At 41.7% G+C, this 12897-nt stretch overlaps 1 protein-coding gene across 1 annotated transcript in view; it reads right to left on the reverse strand.

The window, feature by feature from the left end:
• MKL1 (megakaryoblastic leukemia (translocation) 1) overlaps nt 1-12897 on the reverse strand; it is a gene marked incomplete at its 3' end in the record, with an annotated part of 43443 nt that overhangs the window by 16166 nt on the left and 14380 nt on the right. The window contains exon 2 of the mRNA XM_008945734.1: nt 9087-9152. Within this exon, the coding sequence (XP_008943982.1) occupies nt 9087-9152 (66 nt within the window). The remainder of the gene's footprint in view (nt 1-9086; nt 9153-12897) is intronic.

Genomic DNA, 12897 nt, shown 5'->3' on the forward strand with positions numbered 1-12897 from the left:
CAAGGATCTCATGAAATTCCTACCACATACATCCTCATTTTTGAGTCTCTCTGCTGCTTATTGTATCCAGAATTCCTGCAGCATTAGTATCTCTGTGGTCACACCCTCAGCTACCATGAGAAATCCTGCTGGCAATCAGTGATCCAACTGCTTGTGCCTCCACCCTGCTTCAAAAATGTCTGCAGCCATACACTGCCACTACTGTCCTTCCACATCTGCTCCCTGCAACTACTGTCCTTCCACATCTGCTCCCCCAAATCTAAGCAGCAGCACACAGGACCACCTGCACTGACACACACCTTTCCACACAGAGCAGAGATGGAAGCTGCTGATCTTCACTTCAAATTAATTCTTATGAAACAGGGTCCAATCCTGCAACGCACAAGTTCAGTGTCCCCTCAGCTCAAGTCACATTTTGAAGATGGCAATGTGGGAATGAAAGGAGATATTGCTGCAAAGCATCAAACTGATGCTGCTACAAACAGACTGAATCAAGGCCCAGGGGTCAAACCCAAATGTCCCATAAGTCACCAGAGACAAAAAGACAGGCAAAATGGTTCAAACGTTTCTCTTCATGGTTTACAAAGCAAGTTTTAGCCTTGAAAAGCTTTCAGAGGTAGTCATATGCAGATCTTCAAGTTCCTGTTAGCTAGTGTGAGAAATAAGTGGAATCAGAACCAAATTCAGTCACTCTAAGAACGAAACACAGCAGGGGAAGGGGACTGACCCAACTGCTGAGAAGAAGAGATCAAATTATCTGTACACTCTGCATTTGCTTATGCAGCTGACAGAAGGCACCAAGGTTTCCAAGGAACAAAACAAAGGGAAAAAAAGCAAGGCAAAAAAGTCTTCACAGGTCCTCATAGCTCAAGTGTCTAGAGAGGAGGAGAGGCTGCAAAACCTTCTGCAGTTGGGTGGATCACTACTGGAAGCTATCATAGAGGTAAGGCTGACAGAGGAGAAGATGGCACAGATGAGCTCTCCTTGGCCATAGCATCTAGCTCCTCATGGACAACAAGGTGATACTTGAACTGCAAACCAGTTGGTCAGACAACATGCAATGTTTGCAGAAAGGCTACAGCTCAATTGAAAATACTCAGTCAAGCATTCTGCTCTTCAGTGAGATGAATTTCCAAGGGAAAGGTAACATTTTTCCTTTGCTATGGCAAAAAGGAAGCTCACATCATGTCCAAGCCCAACCTCAGACACGTTGATTTAATTCAGGGCAGCAGAAGGCCCTCTGCTGCACCTCTCAGCCAAAGTCGAGTTTCTCTCTCTTGTTTACTAAGCTTTCATGAAAAGATGAGATAAAGTGCTGCAAATAGGCTTGATGACTTCCTCTGTCGGTTCAGGGTGGGGCTCCCACCCCACAGCATTTGGTGTGAGACAAAAAACTTGAACCACAGAGCAAGGCAGTTGGCACCTTCTTCCTCCCTTCATCTCCATCCCTCTTCCAAAAAGCATTTCTCACAGCATGGAAGAAAAACGTGTTCAAAAACTGGGTCACACGCATAGAAGGAGCTGTCATCTTGCTAGTGGGGCAGTACCAAGGAGCAGTAAGCTGTAGAAACATGAAAAGGAGGTGGGGAACACACAGGTGAGAGAAAGAGATCTCCCTGCACCTTTTCTGCTCACATAGCTTCAGGGAGTTTCACACCCAGTTCACAGACCTGATACCACTTGAGAATTGTTGCTGACTTCATACCTCTGGCCTTGGTAAGAGCCCTTGGATTAAGGTTAAGGTATGAGTCTCAAGCTAAGGATAAGAAAACAAAGCACAACTGGAAAATTGTCATTATTCAAACTGCAAAATCTACAAACTCAGAAAATTCAATTAATTAAGACTGACCTAAAAAAAAAAAATAACCCAAATCCAAATATTTTTATGAAGGTGAGAAACACACCTCTGGCATCCAAACAAATGCTCCTTTGTCCTTCAGTGGAACCTTTCACTAACAATGTCATTGTGTTTAAAGAATGCTGAGTGTTCCTAGTCTCAAAGAGAAGAAAGGCTGGAGAGAGGTTCTTTCCCATGTTGGTGTCAGCACTGCCAAAATGTGGCATCACTAGTCCAGTGCTGCAGCTGTACCAAGTCTTCCATCATCTCTGTGATGATTCTATGAAAACTGTCAGTAACTTTATTACAATGGTATCTCCCTTAAGATGCAGCCAAGTTTAAGATTTTCATTACTTTTAACTGTGTGAAATGCCTGAAGAGGAGGTTTGCCACAGCACACGTGCAAAATTATTGGCAGAAAGGGCTAAGATATTTCAATGCCCAATGCTGAGTTAATTTAAACTCTTAGCAGATATGTGTAATTTCTCAGAAAGTTTAGCCTCCTTAGGAGCAAAATGGAAATTGTCACCCATAGCAACAGTTATCAGATCTAGGGGTGACTATGGCTACAGCTTTGTGTCAAAGAACATTTACAGCAAATACAGATAATGTATAACCCACTCTGTCCACCACTATTAACTCTTGATGTTCAAAAGACATTACTTCAATCCTGACATGAAAAATAAAACCAGATAAAGCTTCATTACAATTCGGACTATGCCACCTCCAAAATGAAGAGAAGGGAAACGAGGAACTCCTACCAGGAACCCTTCGATCCATGCATTCCTAGACTTGCTTCTTGGATGCTTCTTGTTTCTTTTGCCATTTTCAAACTCTTCTGACAAATTTATGGAGTGCCCAGGCTGAGGGAAGTGTGGGGCATGAGAAGAAAAAGGAGAGATAATTCCCAGCCAATGATTAAGACTGAACCCAGACGATTGTGGGAACAACCATACAAAAGCTCTATTACATCCCAGATTTTACTCCCCTCAATTATTATGTTTCTCTTGCAACTGGCAGAGTTAAATCTTTTATCATTGCAGGGATCAAGGACTAAATGCAGTGTGTCAAACCCCTGAGCGTGGCCTTTTCTTTCTACAAATTCAGAAAGGGCAAACAGCACATTTCCATTACTAGCACAATGAGCTTTCCTACTCCAACCATGTCTTACTAATCACAGATGATAGAAACACATGGAAAACAAACACAGACAGCTATCTAAAAATACAAACAAACCAGGTGCAGTTGTCAGGCCCCTGACAATGAGGCTCTCAGCCTAGATCTATGGGCTCCTTCTCCACACAAAGCCTCAAGGCTTTGAAATTGTGCATCCAGAGAAGAGATCAAAGTAAAAAAAAAAAACAAACTAATAATTCCTGGGAGACAAGTTACAGGTAGATGAACAAATTAAATAAAAGCAGCTACAGATTTCTGTGCTACATGCCCCAATACAGCTGCAAGTGTCCTCTCTAGCTTCTATTTTATGATACCTGCTTAGTGTTGCAGCCTTACTCTCAGAGCATGACATGAAGTATATCAAAAGTCTTGCTGCAGCCCCTGTATTTGAGGGCACATTCTGCACACAACGCACCAGGAAACAGCAAGGTTTCATCAGTTAGAGGAAGTATAAAAAAAACAATTATTTAGATCTTAAAAACTTTACAGGTTTGGTCATTTCATTAAAGAAGTCTGGGAGTAACAATATTTACAGCCCATACATTTGTTTTGAACCCTTATCCTAAATGAAAGTACAGTGTCAGCTTATTTTGTAAAAAAGAGCATGAAAGCAAAGCAGCCATCAGTGGGCAGAATAGCAGACACTAGATGGCAGGGAAGTAAAAACTTCTATTTCTGTTTTGTTACTATAAATACATTCCAAAAACTCCAGGGAACGTCACTACAAAGAGCTGATATGAAAAGCAGCATGAGAACGATGGGAACACGTTACCCAGCAGTGATGGGTAGAGCAGGAAGAGCTTTTCTGGGGTGCTAAAGCAACTGGTTTATCTGCAGTTCAAATACAACACACAGCAATCTAGGGGGGTTTGGTTTGGTTTGGTTCTGCCAACATTTAATAGGTTTGACTGCAGCCATTGTTTGTAAACACGAACCAAAAGTTGCCTATACTCTCAAAGGACAGGTCTCCTTCCACCACATACTATACTGACAAGTTTCAGCTTTAAAACTGGCAGCTTATTAAGAATATATGAACATGAATAAAATATTAACTATACAGCTATGCAATAAATTTGGGAAGTGCATAATTTTCATCAACCAAATTACTTTTTAAAATTGAGAAGTGTTTAGATTATCAGGTAGAGGCTAAAGCAGTCATATAATTTCTAGCTACCCCACACAAACACAAGTGTGGGTGTATGGCCAAATTTTGAGCTTGGGATGTTAAAAGTCTAGAGACCCTAAAAGTCTAGAGACCCTGGACTTCAGAAAACTCCCAGACAGCTAGCATTTCACTTCTTGAAATCAACACCTCAAAGATCTTTGTCTTCTTCTGATGGTAGCTGTGCTGGATGCAGAAGACAATTACAAGCTTTGCCTAGATGATGATCAACACTGACATGCCAAAGCATAACGTGTGTTCTGTATCCTCAAATCACTGTGGCCCCAGCAAGAGGTAATTCCTTGAGAATTCATCCTAAGCAATGCCTCACAGTCCTCCCAAAAGCAAGTACTGTATTTTAGTTTTATAACAAATATTAAATTTTCTCCATTAACATTAAAGCTACCCAAAAAAAAAAGGTAGTTGGTGATATGAGAAGTCTAATGAGATTATAATTAGATCACTTGCTGTATCACATTCATTCCTAATCATGTGACATGCTGCAATTGAACTATGGCACACTCCTCTCTGTGTAATCTGCAGATAAAATACACTCTGCTTAGGAGAGCCTGAAACCCACCAGCACAAGATTCACAAGTCCTGTGGTCCAAAATCTGCTCAAGTAATTAACAGGCTGCATGTCCAAGCAGAAAACTGCACCAGAGTGTTAGTAACAGAGATCTAAAGCATGGAAACACCTCAGCACCTGGGAAAACAGTCACAATAGAAAACCAGGACAAACTCCATCCCTCCCAGCTTCTGTGTACACTGATGTGTTCTGCAGGTACTGAGCCCTGGAATGCAAACACACAGTCAGACTAGTGGGATGGGGGCACAGAAACTGGCAAACACCAGACACACTCAAGTAAAATCGAAGCTCCCGGAAATCCTCTGCCACCCTCCTGCTAGCTTTCAGTCCAGCAGATGCCCTTTTCAGAGGCTACCTTTGTTGTCTTTCAGCAGTGCTATAGAGCAACACAAAGCACAATCCCAGAATTCACCTTTTACTTGTTTCACCTGCTTAGGTGAATCTGATGGTCACAACAGCTTTCCTGCAGGATTGTGCCACATGACAACCTTGAACGTTTGCCTATATTTTGTGTTTGCAGCCAGAAAACAAAGATCATAATCCTGAAGGATAAAACAAGGGGCATGTGAAGCCTTAAACCCTGCAAAAGAGAAAAAGCCCAAGATATTTTGCAAAGCAGAATATTGCTAAATTTGCCAAACAGCTTTTCCCTAAACTTTTGTTGCTGTTTTACTTGAAGACACTTTCCACATGTCTTTCTACTCAGATGCATGTTAGCTACTGTTTTAAACATTCTTTTCAAGGGTGGAAAACTGTGTGTTTAATACTCCCCCCAAAACCTTATAATAGCTGTAACCTTTAAATGTGACACTGTAAAAACTGGCTGTTCTTCTAGAGCATGACAGAGTTCAAAGAGCTCAGCACAGAGAGCGGATTTTGTTTAGCTTGCACTCTATGGGGCCAAGAAGATGAAAATCACCTCTGTGTAACTACAAAAAAAATGCAAATAGCAAAAAAAAAAAGCTTGTCTATTGGCACTATCAGAAAACAGGCCAAAACCTGCATAAATATGAAATCTCAGCTCTCCTTGTCTCTAAATACAGTCCTCCTAGCTCAAATCACAGGTATGTCAGATGCAGATGAAGACTTGCTTCCCATCTCTTTTCTATGACCAATTGAGAATTTTAATCTTCAACTAATGAATCCTGCTCCTGGTAAAAGCTACACAAAATTCTAACAGAAAAGCAAGAAGAATTAATGAATCATAAACCCTAATTACTCTGAATCCTCTGTCACTGCTTATAAAGGCTTTATTTCTCCCTACAACACACTAATCTTTTAGTGAAGCATATCCCCACTGTAGGTGACTGGTGTGTTGGAAAAGTCATTCAAGCAAGATTAAGTGTACTTGGTTAAAAAAAAATGTCAAAACATTTGCCTTTCCTCTCTACCATATAAACAAAATTCCACATAGGAACAAAGCAAACTCCCAGTTCTGCCTGAACAAGCAAAGCAGAAATGCTGTGACTCTTCCTCTCACTTTAACGTGACACAAACATGTCTTCTCCCACTCCTGGGGTTTATAGTATCCAAAAACTTTATGTTGATGGAAGCCTGACATAAAATTCCACTTTCAGGGCACCAAGCTGAATCTAAGCACCATGTAAGACTTACATTGTAATCAGGAGAATAAAAGGAACCAAAGTGAGTTTGCACACCAGACAGTTTTTAAGGTGAAATAAAAACTTTTACTTCTCCCACGCTTGGTTCATCAATTCTTGCATGTCTGTTTGGCCAGAAGATGCAGGAACTGATCTGTATTAAAGGTTAATCTAAACTAACATGTAGGAACTGATCTGTATTAAAGATTAATCTAAATTAACATGTATAGTAAGACCAAATCTGCATGGAAAAAAAGTTGATGCTGAGGAACTGACATCCACACTCTATTTGAAGGTGAAATGGGAGCTGTGGTGCCAGACACGTTGCAGGCTGATCCCAAGGCCTGAATGCACATTACCTGTAGGTGGAATATTTTCCAGTTTACTTTCATCTCAATTTAATCCAACTCTCAAACTTCACTTCATGGTACAAAGCAAGGTACAGTAGGCAGGTGCAATCAGGAGCTTCACCTCAAAAGCACCTTCCTGACACAATCTAGAATGCAAATGTAGATACAACCACAGCTACCACAACTTTTTAAGAGTGTGAAAGCTCTCCAGATGGAAAATAAAGGCTAGAAGCTAACCAGTATTTCACAAGAAAAGGGTGCTTCAGCTCACTTAAGTCAGCACCAAACCACCCTCTGGATTCCCACCTAATCACCTCTGGATTCACCACCTAAGATGAAGCATCTAGATGTTTTCAGAGACAGGGGGTACAGAGCAGAGAGATGAAACACCACAGGATACCTGCACAGTCCCAGCAGTGAGTAAAACTGTCTATTCTGAACTGCTGAAAGTAGAAGCACAGCTGCCATGGCTCTGAGACACCTTCAGGAGGAACATGGTCCCTAGTCACCCCACGTACTTCTCATGTCAAAAATGGGACTTTTGCTCTAAGTATCACAATTTATCTCACATCTGATCTTCTCATTAAAAATGGCCCAAGTAAACAGTACTTTAAATATTTCCCTATGTGTGGTTGTTTCAGTTGGCAGGTGTGGGTAAATGATACCATGCCTTTGATAGAATTAACTTCAAATCATGTTTAGGACCAATCTGCTAAAGTGTTTTTTCTTCACTGCAGAAAGGATCTTTTCATCTGTCACCAATATTTCCAGAATGATATCCCACCAAGCATTCTTCTTGGGTCCATCACAAAACTCTCAAATAAGAGACATAAATGAAGCAATGAGGGCAGAAGTCTGCAAAGACTGGTTATTTAGGCTATATTTTAAGCAAATTTAAAACTGGCTAATTACTCTGGGTGCCTTACCTGAATTACTGGCAAGGCTCTCATTTTTTCAAAGGGCCCATAAAGCAGACCCCTCTCAGGAATCACAAGTTTGGCCAGCCACACTTTGAAGAAAGCCAGCACTGAACCTAAGTTAATACAGTATTTGCATACACATCCACCTAAAGCAGGAGACCACAAAGAACTCAGGAACATTTTCTTCTGGGAAGCATTAGTAAAAGGGCTCAGCCACTGGGACATTAGTCTTTCATCCAAAAGCAAGTGCCTTCTGTAGAAGCACGTATACAAGTTCTCCAGGTAAAAATAAGAGAGGCATGATGTACTGTATCCAGACAGGACAACCTCTCCTTTTTGATTTGGTATCAGAATTTCAAGTAGGGGTCTCAGAAACATCTTGAGCATGACGGTGCCTTCAAGTGAGCCACTTCAGCTGACAGAGTGCTGCTGACAGGTTCTCCTCATTCAGACAGAGAGATGACAGCCTAACCTTACGCCTCTAGCAAAGCCTCAGTCACATCACTGTGTCATATTACAGTGTGCACCCCAGAAATAGAAGGAAGGAGGAACCCCTCATTACTACACTGTCCTCAAGTAAGGCTTGGGAAATAGGCGAGGAGGAAATCTTTTGAAAGAAGAAAACATAGACCTGATCCATTGCCTTTTACTAAAGCTGTTAAGTGAAACTGAGAGAGGTTCAAAAATAAAACATTTGCTCTTTGGTCTTCCCTCAAGTTGTTACCTGTAAGTCAACAGGTTGGAGGCACCAAAGCATGACAAAACTATTATCAAATCTTTTTGCATTTTGCAGAGAAGGAGAGGAACAAAACAAAACAAACAAAAAATACATCCTCCAAAACTAACCTGACAGCAAATGAAAAGCTTGGCATTAGAGTACATCCTATGTGTCCTCCCAAAAAAGTAAAAGTTCTCTGGCTCTGCAGATTTTGCCTTCAATGTCTGATGCCCACAGTGCTCTTCCTAGCTACAAACCTACACCAGGCTCCCTTGCTGGTTAACATTTTGTGTGCACTGCTTGGTCTTAGTTGGTTTATAAAATAGGTACATACAAAGTCACAGCTGCCTCAGAGCAGAGGTCTGGGGAGCTGACAAACAAGAACAGAAATTGCAGAGGCAGGAAGCCTGGTGAAAGAGCGATTACCAGCACGCATCAAGTATGTGAGACACTTCTAACATAGTATGTTCCCCAGAAGACACCATGATCAAATATAAACATGGTTTTGGGGTAGAGTTACACTTGGAGCCATTACCCTTCCTCAGCATCGGAGGTGGCTCCGTATCTACCAACACTTGAGAAGGACCAAGTTGGGTGGGACAGGGTGGGGCTCCCATAGATGCCGTTTTGCATGCAAAACAGAGAATCTGATCTTTTGAATGCTACATGAAACCATTCTCCACTCCAAAACATGCATAAACCCCCCAGACAAAGACTTCTGAGTGCTACTTACGCGGCATGATCCCTTGGCTCACCAGCTCCTCCCGGGTGCGCCGCTGCTGGAGCTTCAACTGCAGCACTGCACGACAGCAAAGAGAGAGGAGAGGGGGAAACCCATCAGTGCAAGCAACGACTGAAGAGACCTTTGCAAACCCATCTTGTCCTCTTCTTGGGCTGTCAAGGCACAAGGAGAGGTCCCCCTGCCACCCTGCTCCCCTGCCAATTGCAGAAGTGCTCCTCGCAGGCAGGTTTCCGCAGAGGAAGTTGCGCAGGGTCTTGGCAGGGTGATAAAAATCCACAAAGCCAGGCCCATTTCTCAATTCTTTCTAGAGCACCAACTTCTTTCCAAACCATTAATATTCAAAAACAAAGAGCAACGTCGGCTGACGGTCCTCCAATAAACACAGAGTGACATCCCAGCTGCTAATGGCTCCTGAAATCTCTAATTACCGTGTGCCGATTAAATTGATATGACAAAATTATTGGTCGTTGCTCTGAATTACAAGGCTGATTTCCTTCCTCAGCTCAGAAATTCACCTTCGGAAACATCTCATGAAAGTGAAATATCATGGATGTATCTAGAAGTGTCCTTGTTCCACAGCAAAAGGAATCCCTTATCAGAGGCATTTTTCCTGTTTATTTTAGTGTAACAGAACGTATGCACGACTGGTGTGAAATGCAACTCCCTACTTTCGTTTTCTAATGCAAATCTCTGGACTAATCATAATTTCAACATTTAGATTATAACATCAGTTTCCCTTTAAACTATACAATCAAAGCAACGTTCTAGAGATTGTTCTTATAGTCAAAGACAGCTTCCATATGAAAGAGAACTTTAAAAACTGAAGGAAAAAAAAATAATCACACACCTCAATTTAGGACAACCTGAGTGAGCATCAAAAGATGCCGAACAGCACTTGCAATCAAGCCCAAGTTCCTAAGCATACTTAACATAAAATATTATAAAATGAATGGCATGGCATTTTCCCTGTTTTCATTTCAGTTTCTCTGCCAAGCTCATGTTTGTTGTGCAGTCTGCATACGAGAAGTCCACACAAAGGTAGTGGAACCACCAGAGAACAAAAGTGCTCTACAGTCTATCTCGTTAGAACCCTTTCTCAAGGAACTGCCTTTCTCAAGGACTTTGTTTGCCCAATACATCCATTTTATACATTCTATCCAAATTTACACTGTACACTCCCTAAAGTAGTGATCAAAAAATTTATGGAGAAGATGCCACTTCATCTACTTACATGCATCACCACGTTTTACCTGTTTCTTTCAACCTCCTATTTGCAGCTTTCATTTGACTAAGATACATCTTCCAGCAAGGGTTCTGGTCTTCATGAGAAGTTAACAAGAGATCCATCCTCCTCCTTGGTTCTTGGCACAGTGACTTATCACCCTCCCTTAAATGCACGCTTAACCTTTCACTTGGATTTGTCTACCTTCCACTTCCACCGGCTCTTGATGTACCTTTCTTTGAAAGGGTTATGACTCTGAGAATATATCTCCTACCTGTGTAGGTATTTCTGCACGCAGAGTGTGTGACCAAGTCACCTGTCTTCTGTTTCTTAGACCAATTAGGATTTCTTAATATATGCACCCTGGGCAGAAAATTACTTCCTTTAGCATGGGGAAGGGAGGGTGTAAGAGAGCACCATGCTAATTCTTCATGGGATCAGCCAGGAGCCAGTGAGGAGGAGGGAGCACAGAGGGGAAGGAACAGGCCCCTCGTTTGGCCATGAAACTGCAAACAGAAGTGGTAGCCCCAGTCCCAGACTCTTCCTCCCACCCAGCATGCAATCCCAGTCCTACTCCTGTGCTAGCACGAGAGCCAATGTGGTCTCATGAATAGCCTGTTCAGGGAGTTCTTCATTTGCTGGATTCATTTTGAGGTGATCAAAACCCCAATCAGGCAATGACACATCTACACAAGCACTGGCTCGAACAGCTCGCTGTGCCAGAGCCCAATCTCTCACTCCCCACATCATCCCTCAGCTTCCTCTGGCTGGTGGATGGACTCACTGACACTACAGAAATCACAGCCCAGATGAAACTTGGAATAGTTTTCTATCTCATTTGTGTATTGAAGAGGACAACTGTGTAGCCAGGTATCTGCAAACACTGAGATGAGTTGGGAGTGTGACTTCTCCTTCCAGCAGCAGGATGCCAGGAAGTGATTTCAGCCCTGTTAGGGAATGGCACATTAAATCTCCCACTGCATGGCAAGAGTTCTGCTAGTGAACCAGTTCAGGGATTCATTGCCATACCATAAATTAGCACAGACCACTAACTGTACACAGACAAGACACAGACCTACAGCATCAGGTCCATCTCCCCAGCTTCAACGTGCAGATAATCCCATCATTACTCATGCCTTCCCATCTATACATCTAGCAATGGATGTTAGGCCTTTGGGCACTCTGCCTGTTAGGACCACCAACTTCCATTTTTAACAACACCTACTATTTACCTTTCACCTCCCAGAGTCAGGGATTTTCAGTGAATCTTTTTCACTAATCTTTGTTCCATCCACACCGTTACCCTCTTGCATTTCTTTCCACACCACACTGGGCTGATCTCAGCTAGAATGGTTTTTCTGCTTTCTCTGATTACAATCAGTTCTTAATTCACATAAGCAGCACTTCATTAATTTCAAAGATACTTTTAAAAACTAAAATATACCTCACTACTAAATTAAAGATGTTATAAAAGTCTATGTCACCCAGACAAAACCCCTAGCAACCAAATTTCATGCATCCAAACAACAAAATCCCATTTGAGTGGACCTGTTTTCACCAACTGAAAGCTGAACAGTGTGGTTATACTGCTGTTCTTACACCATCTAAGTTCTTTATCAAATTTTCCACATTTTTTTCCTGGAACTGACACCAGCTTAGCCACTCTTTACTCACCCTTTTTCAGTAGTGATGCAAAATGTTACTGCTCTTTTGCTCTTCTGAAGTCTCCCTGCTGCTCTCAGATTTATTAGAACTCAGTCTCAGTTACACAGATAGAGACTTCATCAATGACTTCAAATTCCCTTCCTGACTTCACCCTCTCTTATGAATTTTCTATAGATATCTCATTTTTATATCTGTTACCATCAACTACCTTTTTTCCCCTCCCCATGATAGGCAGCTTTTATTTTTAAACACTATGTCCCTTAACACAAGAACCTAACTGTCAAGAGGACTAAACGGGAGAATAGGAAAAAGGTCATTTTCAGGATATTTTTAATAAGCACTAAGTAATTCCTGGGATTTATATACATGCCTATTAAGCACAAGTTATATTCAGCACATAATGCCCTTCTTTTCCAACACAGCTGATTTTTGTGGCAGGGAGTAGCAAAAAAAGGATTACTTCAGTTCACTTCTAAATTCATTTTGGCTTAAATAAGAACTTGGAGTCCCCAATGCCATTTCATATATTTAGGAGATCACCTGTTTACGTGTGCAAGTGTGTGAATCCTATATATAGATTACCAGATGTCCCAAGAGCCAATCCAAGGCTGTTGTACATGGAGCTCAGCCAAAGGTCTAGAATGACCAGAGAAACTCAAAGTTACTCAAAGGCAGACTGGAGTGTCTTTCAATAACAAACCAGCAATATTCTGTTCCCTTTATCTCTCTACTTAACCTTTAAATTAATTTCAAATTAAGAATCAACCAGGCCATACAAACAGAGTATATACCTGCTGGGAAAATAAGTTACATGCTGGTACCCTTCTGTTCACCTTTTCCATTCAACCTGTGCCATGGTCTATGCAACATTTTGTGGGCTTTGTGTGTTTGTCTGATTCTGCCAGTTGAAACTGG

Source organism: Merops nubicus, unplaced genomic scaffold (genome assembly GCF_000691845.1).
Source record: "Merops nubicus isolate BGI_N331 unplaced genomic scaffold, ASM69184v1 scaffold28568, whole genome shotgun sequence".
In the NCBI taxonomy this organism is placed as follows: domain Eukaryota; kingdom Metazoa; phylum Chordata; class Aves; order Coraciiformes; family Meropidae; genus Merops; species Merops nubicus.